Source organism: Malania oleifera, chromosome 9 (assembly GCF_029873635.1).
Source record: "Malania oleifera isolate guangnan ecotype guangnan chromosome 9, ASM2987363v1, whole genome shotgun sequence".
Taxonomy (NCBI): Eukaryota; Viridiplantae; Streptophyta; class Magnoliopsida; order Santalales; family Ximeniaceae; genus Malania; species Malania oleifera.
In genome coordinates, this window is record NC_080425.1 from 12,593,718 (window position 1) to 12,619,419 (window position 25,702).

General features: G+C 38.1%; 1 protein-coding gene across 1 annotated transcript; it reads right to left on the reverse strand.

Moving 5' to 3' along the window:
- On the reverse strand, positions 1-25,429 carry LOC131163688 (protein SAMBA). The gene is made up of 3 exons (XM_058120357.1): positions 25,078-25,429; positions 17,572-17,682; positions 1-478 (listed from the first exon to the last, which is right to left on the reverse strand). The coding sequence occupies exons 1-3, from the start codon at positions 25,232-25,234 to the stop codon at positions 417-419; spliced, it is 330 nt and encodes a 109-aa protein (XP_057976340.1). The 5' UTR covers positions 25,235-25,429; the 3' UTR covers positions 1-416.
- Positions 25,430-25,702: the final 273 nt, after the last annotated feature.

Here is a 25,702-nt window from a genome sequence, read left to right on the forward strand (position 1 = left end):
TAAATAAATCAAATGATTGGATGACAAATTCAATACAAACTGTTCGTGCACAAAATGTGTAGTTAGTAGAAAGTGATGCTACAAGTTCCCCATTACACAAGAAGGCCGGCAGCTATCCTCAAAGAAAATACATTTCACAAAGTAGAAGAAAGGCATAAAACACTGCTCCACGATCATACTTCTAAAAACAAGGTCAACGCCCAACAGCAATAATAACAGAGAATCTCTCTCTCTCTCTCTCTCTAAAAGAGAAGAACATAAATATTGTGAAAGCAGCATATTCAAGACCACATCCCCCTCAAACTGTCACACTTCATGCTCAATCAAGATGAAGCCCAACAGCTGAATCGCCTAATCAATAGACTGATGATGAAAGAAGCCAAACCTCTTATACAGACAGGATGCAGAAGTCCAATTCACTTTGGCAGAGTGAAGTTGGCATGCTTTGAAATTCTAGTTTGCTTGCGGAGAAAGCCACCTGAATTGGGACTCATAACAGCAATTAATATACAAAAATTCGGGTAACATAATTATGTACATAATTGAACCAATGAACTAATAAATAGCCACACTAAAAGAAAAGAAAGAATAATCAAATAATATGGATTAGGGAAACAACTCAAAAGCCATAATTCGGGCCCATGGCCAAAAACAAGCCTAATCATCCTAGTTTACATTTGGACTTCAAGATTTAATTTGCAGATTACAATTCCCAAATATTTTATGCCTAGTAATCACAGAAATCCACCTTGTCGAGAGAAAATAGTATTACCAGCTGGAATGACCATTTCTGGTTAAAGAACTAAAGATTCCAAGATTACTAGTGAAACCAAAAGGGGGATGCCCTCCTCGAGATTACCAATTTACAAGTAATCTTGCAAGATGCCTTAAACGCAGCACACTGTTTCAGAAATTAAAGATGATTTTTGAGCAATGAAAATTTGTGCAAATTTAAAAAATCACAACTAGGCTTCTATAATTCACTTCAACAAAAGCATTAAATTTCTTACATGGAACACTTATAAAGTCATCTAAAATACCTAAATTCAAAATACAAACTGCTCAGTGAGGAGTCCTCGGCCAATTGTCCAATGAGGGGTTCATAAACCAAGAAGAATAAAGCCAAGCATATCAACTAGAAAGTAAAACTAAGTTCTCATTTGGGCCAAGCATTGCATTTTGGTGAAAAATAAAACAGAAAAAAAAAACAAAGAAACCAGCATGTTCATGGATAACTCATACTGGGAGGAATTCTTTCAAGGAGACGGAAAGAGAGGAGGATAAGTGGGTTTCGTTGAAGAATGAGTCGGAGAATATGATTTCTTAAGGAAAGGGGTTGGAAGCAAATAACAAATATTAAATGGGTGAGAGATGGAGATTGTAATTCAAAATTTTTCCAAGTTGGCTAATGGGAAGATTTCTTATCCTTGTTTGAATACGAATGACCAAAATTTTTTCTTGAATATCTACACTGAGTAGGATGCATGCAGGCCTATGATTGAGGATTTGGATTGGAACATGTTGGAGTCGGTGGCTCATATTGAGTGGAATACATACTCGGGGGAAAGCATGGTGAAGCAAGAACAAGGAAGCTAAGCCGTAGAAAGAAATCGTCGACAGTTTGGTCAACGGTTTGGTCTCAAGAGATAACCTTCGAAAGTTTCCTTGAAACCGTCGACAGTTTCAGTGTATTATTACAGAAGTACTTTAGATAATTTCTAAGTCTTCTGTACACATAGGGTTAGCATATAAACATTATTTTGTAACCGTTGGTTGATACGATAGTGAAAATCAGCCGTTTGCTCCCTTCAACGTAGGCACATTGCCAAACCACGTAAATTCTTGTGTCGTGTGTTTTTATTACTTTCCTTTATTCTCTTTGTGATTGATTGGTTTCGTATTGTTCATCGTTGATTGCTGCATTGCTACATTGCGCATTGGAGTTTACTTTACACAACAAATTGGTATCAGAGCTATTGGTTGCAATGGCTGGGATTTCTTCTGCAAAGTTCGATGTTGTTGAGTTTGATGGAATAGGAAATTTCAAACTTTGGCAAAGGAGGGTTAAGGACTTGTTCGTCCAGCAAGGTATGACGAAGGCACTATATGGAAAACAGTCAGAAGGCATGGACGACATGAGTTGGAAGGAGTTGAAAGCAAACGTCGTGGCTACTATCAGGCTTTGTCTGGCCGATGATGTGATGTATCATGTCATGAATGAGGAATCGTCAGCGGCAGTTTGGTTGAAACTGAAGAGCCGGTATATGTCCAAGTCATTGACGAACAAGTTGTATCTTAAGCAAAGACTGTATGGGCTTAAGATGGCAAAGGATTCGGATCTGAATTAACACATCAACATATTCAATCAGATCATCAGCGATCTGAAGCAGGTTTATGTGAAGTTCAAGGACGAAGACAAGGCGTTGATGTTGCTGAATTATCTACCTACGTATCCTACGTATGAGAATCTGATTACGACTCTAACATAAGGGAAAGAAACTCTGGAGTTGGAGGATATCACGAGTGCCCTGTTGAGTTTTCATCAGAGGAAGAAAACTAGCGATGAGAATTTTCAAAATAAAAGGCTTGTGGTGAAAGGTAATCAAGATCGTGGGAGAAGCAAGTTCCAGAGTGGATCGAGTAACAATGAGGCTCGATCCAATTCCAGGAAAAGGGGGATGTATGGTGTTAGTGCGAAAAAAAGGCACATAAAAGCGGATTGTCCAGAGAGGAAGAAGGGGAATGCTGAAAATAAAGAAGGTTCATCAAACACGGCGAATGTAGGGGAAGAAGCAGACTGTGGGAGCGGTGATGGTGATATGCTCTCAGTTTCATCTGGTTCAGTTGGTTTTACAGATTCTTGGATCTTAGATTCAGCGTGCTTTTATCACATGACACCCAACAAAGACTAGTTCACCACTTACAGATTGGTGAATTATGGTCCTGTTCTGATGGAAAGCGATGCTTCATGCAAAGTTGTCGGAATGGGGAATATCATAATCAAAATATATGATGGTGTGGTGAGGACGTTATGCGATGTTAGGCATATACCATAGTTAAGGAAGAATTTGATTTCATTGGCCACTTCAGACTGTAACGGGTTTAGTTACAAGTTTGAAGGTGGGGTAATGAAGGTGAGTAAGGGTGTTCTGACTATGATGAAGGGGCAAAAAGTACCAGGGAATATCTAAACACTGCTAGGTACTACAGTTGTAGGTGGAGCTGCAGTTACAGAGTCCGAGTCAGATAGCACTATCTTGTAGCATATGCGGTTAGGGCATACGGGTGAGCGTGCAATGAAGGAGCTTCATAAAATAAGTCTTTTAAAGGGGGTCAAATCATGCAAGTTGGATTTCTACAGGTACTATGTGCTTGGGAAACAGAATATGGCCCAATTCATGGTAGCCACGCATAAGACGGAGGGAATACTCGACTACATTCATTCAGATGTTTGGGGGTCAATGAGAGTAGCATCGCGAGGAGGGCATATGTACTTCGTGAGTTTCATTGATGATTACTTACGAAAGGTCTGGGCGTACTTCATGCGGCACAAGTTAGAGACGTTTGTCAAGTTTAAATTGTGGAAAGCTAAGGTGGAAAACTAGACCGACAAAAAGATTAAGTGACTCGGGTCAAACAATGGCACTCAGTAGACAAATGCAAGCTTCAAAGAGTTCTGCGAGCAGCATGGCATAAGGAGACATTTTACAGTACGCGAGACACCACAACACAATGGTGTGGCAAAAAGGATGAACTGAACCCTAACTGAAAGGGCTCAGTGTCTCAAGTTGAATGCAAGGCTTGCTAAAAATTTCTGAGCCAAAACAGTGAGTATGGCGTGTTTCTTGAGTAACTGATCACCAAGGGCATCACAAGATAAGAAAGTTGCAGAGGAGGTGTGGACAAGAAGCGAGGTAGACTACTCTGGTTTGAGAGTATTTGAGTGTCCAACCTATGTGCACGTTCCTAATGAGGAGAGATCAAAATCTGAGGCAAAATCTAGGCGGTGCATCTTTCTGGGATATCAGAAAGTGGTGGAAGGGTTCAAGTTGTGGGATCCGGAAGCAAACAAAGTGGTGATTAGTAGAGACGTGGTTTTCGATGAGAAAGTCATGTTGCAATGTACTTAGGACGAAGAAGAAGAAGAGAAACAGGTGCCAAAAAATTGCAGCAACAATGAGCGTGTGGTGTAGGTGGAGTTAGAGACTCAAGGTGGAGATGACAGTGGTCAGGATGCAGGGAGTTCTAGCTCGAGTGACTAGAAACAGCATCGCAGTATAGCCGTAGATAGACCCGGACGCACTATCAGGCCACCGCCCCAGCTATGGTATTGATGATCTAGTGTCTTATGCACTTATCACTAGTAGTGGGGATCCTACTACATTTTAGGAGGCGGTGCACAGCCAAGAGAAAGGTAGATGGATGGGTGCCCTAGTGGAGGAGATGGAGTCATTGCATAAAAACTAGAAGTGGGAGTTGGTGGAGCTTCCAGCAGGGAAGAGGGCGATAGGATGCAAGTAGATATATAGAAGAAAACAAGCGGTGTCAAAAAAAAAAAAAAGAGAAATTCAAGATTCGGTTAGTAGCAAAGGGTTACTCAGAATGGAAAGGAGTTTATTACGAAGAGATCTTCTCCCCTGTGGTCAGATACACTTCCATCAGGGTAGTGTTGGGATTAGTGGCACATTACGACATGCATTTGAAGCAGATGAACATAAAGATAGCATTCCCCCATGGTGATCTGGAGGAACTGATTTACATGGTACAGCTAGAAGGGTACAGTCAGCCTAGACAAGAGCACTTGGTCTGTAAACTGAAGAAATCACTTTACAGGCTAAAGCAATCCCCGAGGCAGTGGTACAAACGGTTTGACTCCTACATGATCCATATTGGCTACAAGAGGTGTGAGTACGATTGTTGCATCTATGTGAGAAGTCTTGAGGACGGTTCACTCATATTTATGTTGTTTTATGTTGATGACATGTTGATTGCTGCAAGGAATATGACTGAGGTAAATTAGCTGAAGACTATTGAATAAAGAGTTTGACATAAAATATTTGGGTGCGGCCAAGAAGATTCTTGGGATGGAGATTCACAAAGACAGAGTTGTAGGGTGATTGTGGTTATCTAAGGGCAGTTATGTGGAGAAGGTGTTGGAGAGGTTTAGCATGATTAATGCCAAACCAGTGAGTACACCGTTAGTGAATCATTTTAGGTTGTCTACCGCCAAATGCCCAAAGACGGATGATGACATTCGTGACATGTTAAAGGTCCCCTATGCTAGTGCAGTGAGGTGTCTGATGTATGTCATGGTATGTACAAGGCTAGACCTGGCACAAGCTGTCAGCGTGGTGAGCAAGTTCTTTTCGAAACCAGGTTGACAGCATTGGGATGCAGTCCAGTAGATTCTCAGATACTTGAGGGGTACAATAGGATATGGCATTATGTTCAATAAACAATAGGGTGATCCTTCGGTGGTAGGATATGTGGATGCTAACTATGCAGGGAATTTGGATGATAGGAGGTCTACCACAGGGTACGTATTTACCCTTGTGGGAGGACCTATTTGTTGGAGGTCCATGGTGCAGTCACTTGTTGTTTTATCTACTACTGAATCGGAATACATGACAGTGGCTAAGGCTGCCAAGGAAGCGTTGTGGCTTACAAGATTGGTAAAGGAGCTGGGTATCGAGCAAGGTGGAGTTCGGCTACCATATGATAGTAAGAATGTCATCAATTTGGCAAAGAACCAGGTGTTTCATGCGAGGACAAAGCACATAAATGTGTGGTTTCATAGGATTAGGGAACTGGTTGATTCTGGTGAACTACTACTTGAGAAAGTTCACATGTCTGAGAATGCAACTGATATATTGACAAAGTCTGTTACAACAGACAAGTTCAAGCATTGCTTGGACTTGATTAATGTCTCCAGGTGCTAGATGGGAGGCGTCCCAATCTACTGTCCCAGGTGGAGTTGCGGGTTATGCTTTTGTATTTCTCCTAAGGGATGAATATTCACTAAAGTGGATATTTTTGGAGTATGTGGCTCATATTAAGTGAAATACATGCTCGGGGGAAGGCATGGTGAAGCAAGAACAAGGAAGCTGAGTTTCAGGAAGAAATCATCGATAGTTTGGTCGACAGTTTGGTCTCAGGAGATAACCGACGACGATTTCAGTTTGCATAATTCATTCTTAGCATTAAACCATCGACAGTTTGCTGAAACCGTCAACGATATTGTTCGGCGCTAATTACAAGATTTGAATTAGGAAGATCAGTAGATTGGGGATTTCAGAGGATTTTCTTTCGGGAATTACTACAGGAGTACTTTAAAATAATTTCTAAGCCTTCTGTACGCATAGGGTTAGCATATAAACATTATTTTGTAACCCTTGTTTGATACGATAGTGAAAATCAGCCGCTTGCTCCCGTGGACATAGGCACATTGTCGAACCACATAAATTTTTGTGTCATGTGTTTTTATTACTTTCTTTTATTCTCTTTGTGATTGATTGGTTTCGTATTGTTCATCGTTGATTGCTACATTGCACGTTCCAATTCAATTTGTGTTTTCGCTACGCATTGGCGTATACTTTGCACAACATAATCCTATTTCTAAATACCAGGTGATTTGGATAGAAAGATCTTTTGAGGAGAAGGGACGACATCTCTATTTGGGATAGAGCAGGATAAGCATTCTGCTTTTAGACCTATTAGCTTAATGATTGGTTTGTGTAAGATTATCGCTGAAGTGTAGGATAATAGGCTGAGTGTAGTGTTAGCAAGACATGAATGTTGATGAATAATACCTTTAGAAGCCAAAAATACCTAAAACTCAGTAAACACATATTCACCACTAGTATCTGTGCATAATGTCTTAATAGAAGCAGAAAATTGATTGTCGACATATGCTAAAAACTCAGTGAAAGTACGAAAAACTTAAGATTTAGAGCGAAGAAAGTAGACCCAAGTAAATCTGCCATGATCATCAATGAAAATCGCATAGTATTTAAATTTTTTATGTGAACTAACCGGGGAAGGTCCCCAAACATCACTATGGATAAGATCAAAGCACTAAGAAGCTCTACTAGCATGCAAAGGGAAGGGAAGAGTTTTGCTTTTACCAAGTTTGCAAGAGGCACCGTCAAGAGATAAAGAAGAACGTTCTTTATTACCAAGTAAACCGGAGTTCAATACATGAGATAAGATCTGAGTATTGGGATGGCCTAAACGACGATGCCACACTATACTAAGATCTGAAGCATTATTACAATAAAAATACTTAATAGAAGAAACTGGAGAACGTGCCGGAACAGGCAAAAGTAGTGGAAAAAAGAGCCCCACTTTAGGTCCCTTCGCAATCGACTCCCCCGTTGCCTGGTATTGCACATAGAACCATTACTAGAAAAATTAACGGCACAATTGTTATCAACTAATTGACCAACAGAAATAAGATTCGTGGAAAGTTGAGGAGCAAGAAACACATCAATGAACTTAGAAGAGGCATCTCCGACAGCAACTATTGACAAAGAACTCCCATTGGCAGTCTGAATAGCAGATTGACCAGCGTAGGGCCAAACATGACACAGGGTAGTGGGATTATGCGTCATGTGATTAGAGGCACTCGAGTCCACATACCAGAGTTTAGTAGAATTGTTACCTTGGAGCGCCATTGCTGATAATGCCGAAATTAACATCTATTGCACCATTTTGGGTGTGCAGTAATTCGCTGTAGGAGGTGTAGGAACAAATGAGTCACCTAAAGAAGAGCTAGGGGCCGCAAAAGTCACTATGGGGGGAACACTAACAAAAGTTTGTAATGCCTAGGCCTGACGATTCTGCGGGTGGATACGACAATCTTTGATAATGTGACCCTTCTTGCAATAAGAGCATAATTTCTTAGAACAATTAGCAGCAATATGCCCAAATTCTTTGCAGCAAAAACACTGCAAGGTGCTAGAATGGGCAGGCGGTCGTCGTTGTTGAGCAGCATAAGCCACAGGGACAGACCCTGAACTACCATGAGATTGTGCCAGAGAGACTTGAGTACTGAGTTGTTCTTCACGAAGTAACCCACCAAAACAAACATCAAGAGAAGGAACAAGAGAGCGATTCAACAGAGACAAGCGAACAAATTCATACTCAGGGCGGAGTTTCATAAGAAACTGTTCATAATGACTTGTCTTGTGAAGACGTTGAATAATGGGAAGATAGGCAACGGGAACATCCGTAGTAACCATATTAGAATATTCGTTCCAAAGAGTCAGAAACCCCAAATAATAGTCTTGGATGGAACGACTGTCATGTTGTAACATGACAATCGCATGCTCTAACTAAAAAACGGTGGGCACCGTTATCTGAATGATACACTGTTTTTAAATAAATCCACATGGATTGAGAGGTGCGATAAGGTCGCAAGTTGGGGACAATATGTGGCTCAACCGAACCAAGAAGCCAAGACATAATTCGGGCATCAAGCACAGCCCATGAAGAACAAGCCGCTAACTCCTTGGATTTATCAGGATTGGGTGCACAATCTGTGCCATCAATATGACCCCAAAGATCTTTTCCCTTAAGGAAAAGTTCAAATTGAAAAGCCCACGTAGAATAATTGTTTCCCGTAAACTTGACACGGGTGCGAAGTCGATGCTAAATAAAGGAGAAAATCGAGAAGCCCAAAAAAACAAATTGTGCCAAAAGAAAAAACCACCAGAAAATCTAGAAGCCCAAAATATAAACACAGGTACAAAGAAAAACCAAGAACAACCTGCCTGCACTAAAAAATAAATCTAAACCAAAAAAAACTTGCTATGCCGAGAATCACAAGGACAGAGAAGCACCAGAAACAGCAACAAAGAGAACCAAGACCAACCTTCCTGCACTTTAAAAAAAATAAATCTTGAACCAAGAAACCTGCTGTGCCGAGAATCATAAGGACAGAAACCTGCTATGCCTATCAGCAGAACAGCAAACAGCAAAGCAAAAAGATTTCTTTCCTTGCTTCAGCCCACATTTATTTCCTTATATTTCAATTCATTATTTTGTACAGTTAGCATATATTTAGTTTACATGTATAGGGCTTGACAGATTATAGTTTACTTGTATAGGGCTAGAATCATACTAGACCTTATTTACTTTCCATGTATAGCGTTCTTGTAAAGTCTATATATAATATACAGAACTCAAGGCCAATTCATTCGGCCATTCACAAAATATTTAACATGGTATCAGAGCCAGCCAACTGCTAGGCTTTTTTTCCCTTCGATTTTTTGTCTTCTCGGTTTCATGGCTGTTGTGATTTTGTTTTCTCTTCTGGAATTTTTCTCTGTTCTTTCGGTACTTCCGTGGCTGCGTGGCTATCGGCACAGCAGGTTTCTGGGTTGTCATTTATTCCTCCAGTTTATGTCTTTGTGATTCTCGGCAAGCAGGCAACAAGTTTCTGTTGCTGTTAGTGACTTTCAGCAAGCAGGCACAGCAGGTTTCTGGTTTGCCACTTATTTCTCCAGTTTCTGTTGTTGTTTGTGACTCTCGGCAAGCAGGCTTGTGACTTTCAGCAAGCAGGCACAGCAGTATTCTGGTTTGCCACTTCTTTCTCCAGTTTCTGTTGCTGTTTGTGACTCTCGGCAAGCAGGCAACAGCTTTCTGTTGCTGTTTCTGGCACTGATCTTCTCAGCAAAGCAGGTTTTTGGTTCAAGGTTTAATTTTTAGTGTAGTTTTTTGGTTCAAGATTTAATTCTTTAGTGCAAGGAGGTTGTTCTAGGTTTTTCTTTGTACCAGCATTGTTTATTTTGGGCTTCTAGATTTTTTAGTGGTCTGTTTCTTTTGGCATAGTCCGTTTTTTTGGGCTTCTCGATTTTCTCCATTATTTAACATGGACTCCGCACCTGTGTGTGCCAAGTTTACGGGCAACAATTATTATACGTGGGCTTTTCAGTTTGAACTTTTCCTGAAGGGAAAAAATTTTTGGGGTCATATTGATGGCACAAATTGTGCACCCAATCCTGATAAATCCAAGGAGTCCGCAGCTTTTCCTTCATGGGCTGTGCTTGATGCTCGGATTATGTATTGGCTTCCTAGCTCGGTTGAGCCACATATTGTCCCCAACTTGCGACCTTATCACACCGCTCAATCCATGCAGACTTATTTAAAAACAGTATATCATCAAGATAACGGTGGCCGTCGTTTTCAGTTAGAGCATGCGATTGTCATGTTTCAACATAACAATCGTTCCATCTAAGACTATTATTCGGGGTTCTGACTCTTTAGAATGAATATTCTGATCTGGTTACTGCAAATATTCTTGTGGCTTCTCTTCCCATTATTCAACGTCTTCACTAGACTAGTCGTCATGATCAGTTTCTTATGAAACTCCGCCCCAAGTATGAATTTGTTTGCTTGTTGTCTCTGCTAAATTGTTCTCCTATTCCTTCTCTAGATGTTTTTTTTGGTGAGTTACTTCGTGAAGAACAGCGGCTTAGTACTCAAGTTACTCTGGCATAATCTCATGGTAGTTCTGAGTCTTATCACTGTGGCTTATACTGCTTAACGACGAGGGCCACCTGCGCATTCTAGCACTTTGCAATGTTTTTGCTGCAAAGAATTTGGATATGTCGCTGCTAATTGTTCCAAGAAATTCTGCTCTTATTGCAAGAAGAAGGGTCACATTATCAAAGAATGTCATATCCACCCGCAGAATCGTCAGGCCAAGGCATTCCAGACATCTGTTAGTGCACCCCCCCACGGTGACTTTTGCAACCCCTAGTTCTTCTTCAGGTGACTTCTCTGCTCCTACACCTCCTCCAGCGAATTACTGCACACCCGAAATGGTGCAACAAATGCTAATTTCAGCATTATCAGCAATGGGGCTCCAAGGTAACAATTCTACTAATCTCTGTTATGTGGACTCGGGTGCCTCTAATCACATAACGAATAATCCCATTACCTTGTATCATGTTCGGCCCTATGCTGGTCAATATGCTATTCAGATTGCCAATGGCAATTCTTTGCCAATAGCTGCTATCGGAGATGCCTCTTCTAAGTTCACTTATGTGTTTCTTGCTCCTCAGCTTTCCACGAATCTTATTTCTATTGGTCAGTTAGTTGATAACAATTGTGCTGTTAAATTTTCTAGTAACGGTTGTGTTGTGCAGGACCAGGTAACGGGGGAGCCAATCGCAAAGGGACCTAAAGTGGGGTGCTTGTTTCCACTACTTTTGCCCATTCCAGCACGTTCTCTAGTTTCTTCTATTAAGTCTTTTGCTTGTAATAATGTTTCAGATCTTAGTATGGTGTGGCATTATCGTTTAGGCCATCCCAATACTCAGATCTTATCTCATGTATTGAACTCTGGTTTACTTGGTAATAAAGAACGTTCTTCTTTATCTCTTGAGTGTGCCTCTTGCAAATTTGGTAAAAGTGAAACTCTTCCCTTCTCTTTGCATGCTAGTAGAGCTTCTCAGTGTTTTGAGCTTATCCATAGTGATGTTTGGGGACCTTCCCCAGTTAGTTCACAAGAAAAATTTAAATACTATGTGACTTTCATTGATGATCATAGCAAATTTACTTGGGTCTACTTTCTTCGCTCTAAATCTTAGGTTTTTCGTACTTTCACTGAGTTTTTAGCATATGTTGACAATCAATTTTCTGCTTCTATTAAGACATTACGCACAGATTCTGGTGGTGAATATGTGTCTACTGAGTTTCAGGCATTTTTGGCTTCTAAAGGCATTAGTCATCAACGTTTATGTTCTGCTACTCCCCAACTGAATGGAGTAGCCAAACGGAAAATTCGTCATCTCCTAGATGTGGTCCGTACTCTCTTGCTAGAATCCTCTGTTCCATCCTTGTTCTGGGTTGAGGCTCTAAAAACTGCTACTTACTTGACCAATCATTTACCTTCTCAAGACCTACTCATGGAGTCTCCCTATTTCCATTTATTTGCTAAACAACCTAGTTACGATAACCTCCGTACCTTTGGTTGTGTATGTTTTGTTCATCTACCTCCTCATGAGCGACATAAATTATCTACTCAATTTGTTCGATGTGCATTCTTGGGATACAATGTGTGTCAAAAGGGATTTGTTTGCTATGATCATACATTACATCGTACACACATTTCTAGGAATGTTATTTTCTTTGAAGATCAACATTTCTTTCTTGTGTCCTCTATCGTGATGGTTTTAAATAAAGGCCATGACCGTTACGTAATGTCGTTACGTAACGATTTTTTGGGTTACCGATACTGTTACACACCGCGAAATCAGTGGGAAGAAAAATCACAGCCGTAGCGGCTGTTACAGACCGTGACCGTTACGTAAAGGCCACTATGGCCGTTATGTAACCGCTACAGACTGTTACACCAAAAAATTATTTTATTTTTTACTTTATCTTCTCACTTTTTCCCTCTCTTTCATATATCATTCTCAATATAGTGGCAAGAGGGGGAAAAGTAATAAGGATGACAATGATACAAATTTTACTATTTCTTTAAATACTAACAATAGATGCATTAGTTAACAATTTGAAAATACTAACTTGTTAGGAAAATATTTTATTTTGATAATATTAGTAATGTGATATTTATGTTCTATATTTTTCAACTTCAACCTTCTTTCTTTTCTAACTATTTTATATTTGTATTATTCGTATGTCTTATGTGTCTAATAGATTAATGAAGTGTATAATGTATTTTGTTTTTTTAATTAATTTAGCACACATAAGAATTTGTCACAAATAAGAACAATGAGAAGTATAAATACGCGCACACACGTACTTTTTCTATTAATGGTGGTTTAAAACAAATATAAACTTGTTGCCCTTACCAAATAACTTAGTTACACAAACTAAAGGATCCAAAATACACTAAACTCTTTCTACGAAGGGCTAAAAGCTTAAAACATGCAAGTACGCTAATATGCACATGGTTGTGCGTGCTTCAAAAAAATTCACGGCCGTTACACCTGCTTACCGTTATGTAACATCCGTTACTCCCGCTTCCCGTTACACCCATCACCGTTACATTATGCTACCCGCTACCGCGATTTAAAACCACAGCCTCCTCTCCTACTGTGATTCTCCCCTCCTTTGAGGAGCAATTCTCATATCCTCATCCAGTCAGTTCTCGTTTTAAACCAGATATTGTGTATACGCAGCGCCCTCGCCCAGAGTCTCTTCCGGTAGCTCATTTGATATCTGATCCTAACACGCTCCAGATTCAGTCAATTGCAGCACCTCCGGAGCCTTTGGTACGTCGCTCTTCTCGAGTGTCTGTACCCCCGGACAGGTATAGGTTTCCCTCTTCAAGTTCTGGTAACTTCAGCTCTTACTGCTGCATTGTCCAATTTAGATATTCCCACTTCCTACTCACATGCTGCCAAGCATGATTGTTGGCGACAAGCTATGCAGGAAGAAATTGCTGATCTAGAGGCCAATCACACCTTAGACATTGAGCCTTGTCCTCCCACCATTGTTCCTTTAGGTTGTAAATGGGTTTACTCAGTCAAGGTCCGATCTGATGGAAGTCCGGATCGTTACAAAGCTCGCCTTGTTGCACTTGGGAATAATCAGGAATATGGTGTCAATTATAAAGAGACCTTTGCTCCTATGGCTAAGATGACTACTGTTCGTACAAGTCTGGCTATTACAGCTTCCAGTGAGTGGCCACTACATCAAATGGATGTCAAGAATGCTTTTCTTCACGGGGATCTTAAAGAGTGTATTTATATGAAGCCACCCCCGGGCTTGTTTCCCTCTCCGACTTCACATGTGTGTAAGCTTCATCGTTCCCTTTATGGTCTCAAACAAGCTCCGAGGGCCTGGTTTGATAAATAATGCACCACTTTATTACAATTGTCATTCAAACAGAGCAAGTATGACACTTCATTGTTTCTTCGGAAATCAGACATGGGTGTTATTGTTCTTTTGTTTTATGTTGATGATATTGTGATTACTGGTTCCGCTTCTGCTTTACTTGCTCAGCTCAAGACTCATCTCTCATAGTCCTTTCATATAAAAATCTTGGGTCTTTCACATATTTTCTTGGTCTTGAGGTGAATCGTAGTCCCTCAGGTATTTCACTCAATCAACATAAGTATGCTAGTGACTTGGTGGCCATAGCTGGCCTTCAGAAGGGTACTTCTGTTGATACTCCCATGGAATTAAATGTCAAGCCTTGCAAAGAGGAGGGTGACTTACTTGCTGATCCACGTTTATACCGGAAGTTTGTGGGTAGTCTTGTCTATCCACCATTACTAGACCAGACACTTCTTTTTCTATACAGCAAGTCAGCCAGTTTCTTCACACTCCCCGTCATCTTCTTTTGGCTATTGTCTGTAGGATCATACGCTGTGTTCAGGGCACTTTTGCCCGTGGTTTATTCTTCCCTGCAGGCAATTCTACTCGCCTTGCTGCTTATAGCGATGTTGATTGGGCTGGTTGTGCAGATACACGTCGCTCCATCATTGGTTGGTGTGTGTTCTTAGGTGATGCATTGATCTCTTGGATGAGTAAGAAGCAAGACAGAGTTTTTAAGTCATCGACGGAATCTAAATATCGGGCAATGTCTCTTGCTTGTTCTGAAATTATTTGGCTTTGAGGCTTGCTTGCAAAGCTAGATTTTTCTGAGACCAATCCTACACCTCTACATGTCGATAATAGGAGTGCTATCCAAATCACGGCCAATCCTGTCTATCATGAGCGCACGAAGCATGTTGAAGTCGATTGTCATTTTATCCGTGAAGCATTTGAAGCTCACGTTATCACTCTTCCACACATCTCCACTGAATTACAAATTGTGGATATCTTCACCAAGGCTCTCACTCGTCATCGACATTGCTAACTAAGTAGCAAATTGATGCTTATTGATCAACCCGCATCAATTTGAAGGGGGGGGGGGGGGAGCTGTCAACGGAACAGCAAACAGCAAAGCAAAAGATTTCTTTCCTTGCTACAGTCCACATTTATTTCCTTATATTTCAATTCATTATTTTGTACAGTTAGCATATATTTAGTTTACATGTATAGGGCTTGACAGATTATAGTTTACTTGTATAGGGCTAGAATCATGCTAGACCTTATTTACTTTCCATGTATAGCATTCTTGTAAAGTCTATATATAATATATAGAACTCAAGGCCAATTCATTCGGCCATTCACAAAATATTTGACAGTGCCGAGACAGAGAAGTACCAAAAAAAGCAATAGAAAGCTGTTGCCTGCTTGCCGAGAATCACAAACAGCAACAGAAAGCTGTTGCCTGCTTGCCGAGAATCACAAGGACAGAAACCTACTGTGCTGAGACACAAAAGAACCAGGAACAACAACAAAAAGCTATTGCCTACACTAAAATAAATGGCAAACCAAAAAATCTGCGGTGCCAACAGCCACTCAGCCACAGAAGTACTGAAAGAACAGAGAACATAAAAATTCCAGAAGAAAAAAAGAAGAAAAAAAAAATCACAACAGCCATGAAACCGAGAAAACAAAAAATTTCGAAGGGGGAAAAAAAACTTAGCTGTCGGCTGGCTTTGATACCATGTCAAAGTATTGTGTGAATGGCCGAATGATTTGGCCTTGAGTTCTGTATATTATATATAGACTTTACAAGAATGCTATGCATGAAAAGTAAATAAGGTCTAACATGATTCTAGCCCTATACATGTAAACTATAATCTGTCAAGCCCTATGCATGTAAACTAAATATATGCTAACAGTACAAAATAATGAAATGAAAAATAAGGAAATAATTGTGGGCTGAAGTAAGGAAAGAAATCTTTTGCTTTGCAGGTTTGCTGTTCCGTTGACAGTTGTATCTCTCCTAGCTGATAATGCTATGTTTTTCTTAGATGATCATACAGGTTCTCTTTTTAATGCTTTTACTCCCCTTCAAATCTTTCAGTGAGTTTGAGCTAAAATTTAATTTGGGAAAGAGTGGACTTGCCACTACTACTAATCTGAGCTCCAGTAGATCCAGGGAGTTGGCTTCATTAGCAGTTTATGGTATTCTAGATTGGCCCTTGTCCTATTTAGGGGTCCTTTTGGGTGGTAATGCTAAGTTGGTGAAATTTTGGGACCTAATGGTGGAGAGGGTATCCAAGTGGTCAGAATGGTGGAAAGGCGCATTACTTTCTCTGGGCGTGCCATTGCTCTTATTCAGGCTTCGATTTGCTCGTAACCCTCTTTATTATTTGTCCATCTATAGGATTCATGTGAGTAGTAAACTTGCAAAAATTATAAGAGATTTCCTTTAGTTTGGAGTAGGGGAGAACAGGGATCGCTAGGTTAGTTGAGATATTCTGTGTAGGCCTAAGTTGGAGGGAATTTGGGTCTTGGAAAGTCAGGGCCTAAGACACTGCTCTTACGGCTAAATAGTCATGGTGGTTTCCCTTAAAGGAGACTTCTCTTTGGCATAGAATCGTAAAAAGTAAATTTGGCTTGCATGTGAATGGGTGAGATCATAGTTACCCCAGAACACTAACACCCAAACAAACCACGTATTGTTACAAACATCCCAAATTGTTGGTTCATTTTCATTCCGGAACACTAAATCTAAGGATCTAAACTTTTGTTTCAATATTTTCACATGGCATATGGTTTTATAAATTAAAGTGGAGAATAAATGCATTATAGTTCCATTTTCAGTCTTATTAATCTATTTCACAAAAGGAACCTCTACTAGATTTTGAAACACTTCAAAGAGCATTGGACATGTCTAAAAAGTTCTTGAGAGGTATCAAAGTTCAATGGACATGAACTACACTAATGCACATAGATCCCATATGTAAGTGTCTATGATGCATAAATATTCAGTTAATGAAGCTCTTACAGAACACAATGTGAAATATGAAAATAAAATAGCACAATTTTGACAAGCAGTGTTCTTTTCCAAAAAAAAAAGGATAAGATTGAAATTTCCTCCCTACCAAGGTAACAAAAAAGCCAACAGGCTAAGATCAACTATTTAGGAAGCCCCTTCTTAAAGTCCCCCAATAATTTATAGAGCTCCTTAAGTGGCTGAACCCCATTTTTTGTGTGTGTCTTCACCAAGTTATGATTCTAATTTTTCAACTATCAGGACGGGTTAATCTTATTCTATAAATCCTGCAGATCTGCATGATCAATTCCATTCCCTGATACTTTATCTGACACTCAGTAAGGTCATGTTGTAACACTTAGAAGTTTAATACATCCAATGGCTATGTATCTACTATTTTATAAGTACTTATAATAAGTACTTTATTTTGAAATACAACCAAACAGTACTTATGACTTTCAGTATTTTTCCAGTTCAGTACTAATCCGTCAGTACTTCTCCAAAAAAGTACTTTTTTCCAGAAAAGTATCTTCCCATAAGTGGTTACAAATGATCCCAATAAATAAAACTTAGGTCTAGACATGAAAGATGAGTTCTTGAACCAAGCTTTCAACAACCCAAGCATAAGTGGTCATTTCAAAATGCTACACCCAGCTAGTAAACCCATATAATATCGAACTTGCGTATATATTACATTAGTACATGACTGGAAACTCAAAACATAGAATGACTAAATGAAACTCCAGGCTTGAAGAACATACCATCTCTTGATATAAGATGAATGCGAGAGCGAGGCTCCTCATACTTCCAGTTATCTTCATCCAAGGATTTAACCTCCTTATTAAGTGCAGCCATCAAATCAGACTTCAAAACTACAACACAAAACACAACCAGCCTTAACCATGCATGCATGTGCATGAAGGGGAAAGGTGAAAAAAAAATTTAATCCAACAAATTCTTCAAGTCCCCATTGATGATTTGGGGAAAATCCTTTCTAGAAAACCGTAATATTCCATTCAGATTCCAAAAAGGAGAAAAATAAAATTTAAATGTTATATTTATATTATTAGGTTTTGCAGAACATTAGCAACTCAACTGAAAGTCATATACTTGTATTGACTCAATTTTATAACGTGATTGGAACCGGAAGGGAAGAAATTTAAGGACCATAAAGGAAATGAAAGGAATTAAGATTTGTTTTGGTTAAGCTTCCTGCATCTGAAAAAGGCTTTCTTTTTTTAAAATCAGAAACTGTATCTGAAAAAGAATTAAACAGTAGAAAAAAAATTTTAGATATTTGGTTCCCAAAAAGAGATTTTTTTAATTAAAAAAAATACATTTAATAAATCCTTGTATTAAACCAAGTTTATATTGCAATTGGAACCAGCAGGGAAGAAATTTAAGCAGCAGATAGGAAATCAAAGAAACTAAGTTTGATATTAGCTATGCAGACTGTCTGAAAAAGAATCAAAAATTGGAAAATACTTTCAGCTGTTGGGTTCCAAAAAAGGGATCTAAATTTTCTTTTTTTAATTTAAAGGATCACTTAGTATAATAACCCCACTTTAAAGAGTGACAACGACTCTAAGATCGATGTATTAGGAAGATAAAATTGCAAAAGTTATTTAGGTCATACACAGATTGGGAAGAATCGCCTCTCTCAGTAAGCTTCTATGTCTATCACTATTTTATTTATGATGTACATCAAAACATGAGGTTTTCATACAATGATTAGACATTTAAAAAAAAAAAAATGTTATTCTACAAAGAGGTTTTTAAAAAAGAAGAAAGAAAAACAATGTAGAAAGATAAACTCTCAAATATTTGACCTCATACACACCTATGATTTTAGCATTAAAAAAATGTAGAAAGAATAAAAAATAAAAGAGGCACTATTTACACTCCAATGGAATCTTGCATTGCATCCTACTTCTTAAGATAATAGATGACTGATTTGCCACATTCCACCTGTTGTAAGGTAAAGAGAAGAAAAGGAGAAGAAAAGAAGAGAAAAACGAAAAGAGGTGGCAGTTTTCAAGAGCTTACTACAGCTCCAAGTCTGCCCCTATATATATTAATAATAAAAAAGACACAAAAAATAAAGATGCTCCCACCAAACCATTTTATTAGTAAAATAGCATATTCTCTTCTAACACTCCCCTCAAGCCGGAGGCATATAAATATCACCTAACCCCAATTTGTTACAACCATTAAACAAAGCAAGCTTAAATGAAGCCTTTGTGAAAACATTGCCTAACAAATTCACAGAGTTCACAAATGGAGTCCTCACAACCTTGTGCAACACAACATCCATAACAAAATGAGGGTCAACTTCTCTGTGCTTTTTTCTCTAATGAAACACAGGGTTGCTAACAATATATTGGCAGCTTGATTATCACAAAACATATATATGGGTTTTATACGCAAGAATCTCATCTTTGACATAAGAGACTTACATCCACAAAAACACACTCACATTATGAGCCATAGCTCGATATCCAGATTCAGCACTAGATCTGGCTACAATAGGTTTTTTCTTACTACAAAATTACATCCCACATGTCCAGCATCAAGTAGTAGATCTTTAAACATCAACACAACCAGCCCAATCTGAATCAGAGTATGTCGTGATCTCACAGATATTATTGCATTTACATATCAAATCTCTACCATGATAGCCTTTGAGATACTGTACAATCCTACATATAGCACTCTGTTGTTCAGGATTTCCCATAAATTGACTTACAACCCCCAAAACAAAGGATATGTCATGCCTAGTGATAGTCGAGAAGATCAACTTGCAACGAACAACCTATATTGCCTTGCTAACCAACTTTTTGATAGTAACTAATGAATTTGGAAGAGGGAGCAAAAACTGTATCTGAAGGGATAAGCGTAGGAATAGGAGAATCAACACATGAGAAGGAACAAGAAATCGTTGAGGAACTCAAAATAGATTCATCCAAGGAGGAAAACAACACTAGAGAACTAAGGTGTCACCTAGAAAAAGGTACCATCTGCACTAAAATACTTCCTACAAGTGTAGGGATCATAACATCTATATCTTTTTATGAGTTCTCGATACCCAACAAAGACACCTTTATCAGAACATGGAGAGAAATTGTCCTGGTTAATATGTAAAACAAGAATAAAACAGGTGCACACAAAGACACAATGTTTCTCGGGACACAATAGGAAAAAAGAACTTGTCCCCCAAACACCAGAGGTCATCCTATTAAAGCAAAAAACAGGTTGTAAGAAGAGCATCGATCCATTGGATTTTCAAAACATGCATATGAAAAAGCATAGATCATGCCATCATGCACTTATGATGGTTGATAAATAATCTGTTTAGCCGAGAAAAAAGTTGTTTTAAACAATCTTAATGGGAAAATTCTGAATGGTAATGCCAAATTGAGTTTTTACTTCCTGGAAGAATTAAGTAAATATATTAAAAAATTTAGACCTATCTTTTAATAGAAGATCCAGGTCATACATGAAAAATCATCCACAAAGGGCATAAAATATCGATACAATCAAATTCTTGACTCAACTATAAATATGTGAATGAATAAGATACAACAATGACTTACTACGAGACAAGACTCTACACGAAGAAGGTGTCCTAATGTGCTTTCCTAATTGATACGCAACTTAACTCAAAATGAGAAAATAGACTTAAATATGGTGAGCAGTTTTCAAAGAGATGATGATGCAAACTAGCATGCTGCCAATCCACAAAAACACTATGAGTAAAAAACTGAAGAAGCCGCATGACAAGAACTGGATCTATAGCTACTACCATTGAAATAGTACAATCCATCCTTCTCAAGCCCTCCCCCAATATTCTTCTTCACCTTGATTCTCAATGACATAATGAGAAGGAAAGAAGGTCAAAGAATTTTTGAGATTTAGTTACTTAACTAACTGATAATAGATTCAAGTGAGATTTAGACACATATGATACAAAGGAAAGGAGGAATAGAGGAAAATGAAAGAATGTCACACAACCAAAAACTAGTGCAACTCAACCATCAGCAAGAGTCACCTAACTTAACCTTCGAGTTTAAAGTAGTGGGTCAAACTAAAATAAATTAGGACTACCAATCATATGGGAGGAGGGACTAGAATGAGTAACTTGGGGATGAAGTAGCAAAAAGCCTGGTTGTAACCAGAATAGGCCACAATAGCACTAGATGTAGAAGACTGAGCTTGGAGTTGTCCAACCATGTTGAAAAGATTGTTATATTCTTCTCAGGACACAATAGATGTTGTACTTCCCCGGTAGGGTGCACTTGAAGTGTCGATAATAGAATCATGCTCAGGAAGAGACTTATTGGCCCAATTCGGTTTCCCATAAAAATCCCATACAGTGTATGATTTTCCTTGCCATAATATGTGCAAATGCGTGAATTGTCACAATGAACTCCTTGTCCTGATACACTCCCTCTTTCATGCCTGCCATCTAAACCTTGTACTTGTCCTCCAACACTTCTCCCACCATCATTAGGGGCAGTGTTAACCATGGTTGAACTAAGGATGAGAAGAAGCTTAAAAAGAAGACTAAGAGCCGTTTTGGCGATTTGTTGCATTTTAGCATATGCTTTAGTCATGGATGGCATGGTTTCATTGGCAAGAATCTAAATGCAGATGAATTGAAGCTCAGTACTCAACTGCCATTGTCTTTGATCCAATCTTCATAATCCTTGAAATTTTGAGGCAGAGGAGAATGCAGCAAAAAATTGGACTTCCTTTCTTTTCGTGTTAGCATAAAGATGCACTGCCTCAAATGACAACAGGTAGTCGGAGGATCCAACCAATTTGATAGTTGTAATATGTACATTAACAGTCTATAGAAGCCATCAAAACCACCCTCAATACAATTATAACCAGTGCAAATTAGTATCAGGAATAAAAAACACAGCAACATTTTGAAATTAGGGAGCACATTTAAACATAGAGCAACACTCAGAACTTCAGTGATCTAGAACTTCGTGAGGAAGCCTTGAGCATAGAACTGAAGTAACAATATCCTATGAGAAATTACTAGACCACGTAGAAAAGGACATACCACAACAAGCAATGCAGACACTTATTAAACAACCCAGCAGCACAGCAGCGACACGCATTATGGCTGACAACAACTAAAAGAGAGTGAAGACAAGAACAGGATATAGAGTTATTGACCACCAACCAAAACCACCAGTAACTGATGCAAGATTGCAAGCATTCAATCACGAACACATGCAACATCAAAACAGCATTATCATGCCATAACCAGCCAGTGAACAATCAACATAGCAATATAACAGAAAACCACCACAAACCATGGTTTTAAAAAATCACAATCCAGGTCGTAGGATCATGCGTTTCTATGATCCTACTTTAGCAAAATGATCCTAATTCTATACAGAATAGCAATTGGCAGGATTAGAGTAGAATTGTAGTAGGATCTTGGTAGAATTATAACTTGTATTGCCACGCTAGGCATTTTTCCTGTATAACTTCTACAAGAAATTAACACCTTAGAAAATAAATAGGTATAACTAATTTTAACAAAATTATGAACTCAAAATTCTTTCTCTTTTTTTTGGACTGATTTTCATTAGGTGGTTAAAACTACATTCAAGCATCATTATGTAGATTGACCATGTAAGCAGATTTTTAATCCACTATCGCATTTAATGAGAATAATGATGATGGTGATGAAGATTTTGATGACAAAATGGTTTAAATAATGCCAAAGAAGTAAATAGCGTTTTGGATGTTGGCACTAATGTTAATGAGCTAGGTGAACAATTTTGCTTTTGTTATTCTCTCTATTTTTATATTTTAGATGATCATGTTGCATGGTTTTTGTTTGACTGGTTTATTTTAAAATTTTGTTTTTTAGTAAGCATGCATTCCCTTTTTCATTACAAGCTAGTTTGATGGAGCTACGAATGCAACTATTTAACACTCATTCTCCTTGTCACATAAGGGTTATATTACAGAAGCTACTTGTTATTTTCCTAGTCTTGAACACTTACTAGACATTTTTTTTAGGTTTATAATATGTAAATATATTAAAAATAACATATAATGCATTTTTATATTTATTTCATATTGTTAGTAGAATCTTACAATCCTCGATCTGATGATTCTGCTAACCCTTCCACTGATCCCAATGTAAGATCTCGATTTTAATAACCTTGCCACAAACACACACAAAATCCTACCAAGGATGTTGCACAGCCTAATCGAGATGAAAAGTGCCCCCAAGATGACTCCCAAACCAACTACAAAATTGGATATGAGAGCTGATTAGGAGAAGCTAAGAAAAACGATAAACAAAAGTGTCCAAAAAACAATTCAAATTTACATTTAGAGGAGACAAATGCTCTCATACCATGTTGTGAAGTTAAGAGTCAGAGACTCAAAGGAGAGAAGGAGGGAAGCAAAGAAGAGGAAAAAAATAAAAGAGGTGGCAGTTTTCGGGAGCTTACATACACTTCCAGGTCTGGCCCTTTATGTTTTAATAATAGAAAAAGACATGGAACACAAAAATGCCCCACTCAAACCACATACATACTAACAAAGCCTATTCTCTACTAAGAACAACAAGCATTCTTTGTCCTCACCTCACTAATGGTACATTCTCCATCATTACTAAAGTTAGATCTCATGTATGTTTGCTTGATTTTTTCCTGATTATATGGAAATTTAGTCGTGTTTTTGATTTCCTGATCATATAGACATTGGTCATTTTCAGTGTGGAGGATTTGACACCTTATTGATGTAGCTTTAAGCCTCTTACCTTTCTTGCCATTCCTCAGACTCCTCATATTTCTCAACCACAGGCTACTAGTAAGGCTAATCTAGATGATGAGTTTATTGATTTTCCTCTCAATGGTTTTCAGCAAAAGTTGGTTCAATGAAGAGGCTAAGAGTGCTCCAAAGCTGTAAGAGTCGTAATTGCAATCACTCTCTTTGAAGTTGAGTTCTTCAATTTTGGGCATGTAGATTTAGAAAATAAGGATGCACGTCTTAAATTCAAAACTTTGCATGTTTTGTATTATTTTATTATGTAGGAGTTAATGTGCAATTATGAATTTTAGTTATCTGATATATACAGATTAGATAATTATGTAGTGAAAAAGGCCGTTAGCATTTAGAGTCAGATCAGAATTTCCATTTACTTCCTAAATCAGAATTCAGAATTTTAGTTAACTGATATGTACATACTAGGTAACCAAGTTGCAGGATTAGGAAAAATCAGAGTTGAAGGTTCAGATTTCAGCTGTTATGTCCATTGGAATATTAAATGTATGATTATCACTCCGCTTATAAGCATTTGTTTTCTTTAAGGTTTTGTAAGGTCAAACAACTCATGAAAATTTAACGATAAAGTTAATTCAGCTGTTATTTTTTGTTTTAATTCAAATCTCTTCTAATGGTAAATTGTTTCATCTTAATATTCCTTATTTATTCTTTTGATTCAGGTTACAATTTTGATTTCTTATGGTAGCCTATCCTACTTATTCAAAAATAACTATAGCAGTTCATTACCTTTTGCTTCTGCTCTCTCTTGTTGATTGACCAATATAGTAGTGCACACAGATCCCAGAGTTTTGCTGAGCAGTTGTGCGTGCAATGACCTTTTGAACTGAGTAATCATCTCAAAGGGCACAAATTAAGCTTTCAGGACTTTTCACCCTTCATCTTCTCATAAATATATAGTTTTTTTGTAAATTTTTAAACTTGCTATAGCTACTACAATTTGTTTTTCTTAACATATTTCCCTTCAAAATTCTCCAAGATTCCTTTCCATCCAAGAATCCTTAACAGTCCAAACAACAACTGACAAAATATCAAAACGAGACATTTGAAATCCGATATCAATCTTCCCGTCCAAATCCCCCGTTTGTAGCCCTGTTCTTCTATTGGCCAAACGAGTAATCTAAAACAAAAGTAACAATTTTTTTTTCTTCTCCAAACTTCTCTCGGCAACCAAAGAAAGAACATATCTGTCACAACCACGAAATCCCAAAACAACAATCAAACACAACGACCAAAACAAATATAAATGAAACCTGCTGCGTATGCTCAATAGAAACCCTCAAGAATCACAGTACGAACCCCACAGACATCGCAAAAAATAAAAATAAATAAACGAATAAACATGCAATGGTAGAAGAACACAGATGGGCAAAAGGAAAAGGCAAAATATAAGAATGAATGACCAATTTGAAATAGATTAGGATACAGAAAATATTGGAGAAACAAACCGAGCAAGGCCTCTTCCTTGCAGTCCTGAATGGAGATGAGATCAGAGGAAAAATGGAAATCGTCCATGGATAAAGCACTGCTGCTGCTTCCTCCCCCAATGCCGGCGATTGTTATGGTAGATGCCGAAGAAGAAGTAGCCGAAGATGAAGTGTTCATGGTATTCTAGCAGTTGATGCTGAAGCTTGAAGAGTTTCGGCGGCTTTTGCTACTCCAACTGCTAATTTGCTAGCCTTGGCCCGACTATCGTCTCGTGCTCGAACGTAAAATTCAAATTGGCATCAAAATTGCAGAATCCAAAAACAGAGTACCAAATTTATCTTCTATGTTTGGTCGCTAAGAAATTATATTATAATATTATATATATTTATATATATATATATATATAGAAATCGAAAATAAATCTAATTTATAGATTATAACATTACAATATAAAAACTTATATAATTAAATTGGTATAAAATAGTAATATTATAAATACATAATTATTGCATAATATTATTTTATTAAATTATATAATAAATATTTTTTTACAAAGGAATCAATTTTACACTGATTACACTTTGTATATTATATTTTATTAAATTTGTTATTAGTATTTTTTTAAGTATATTATATCTTATATTT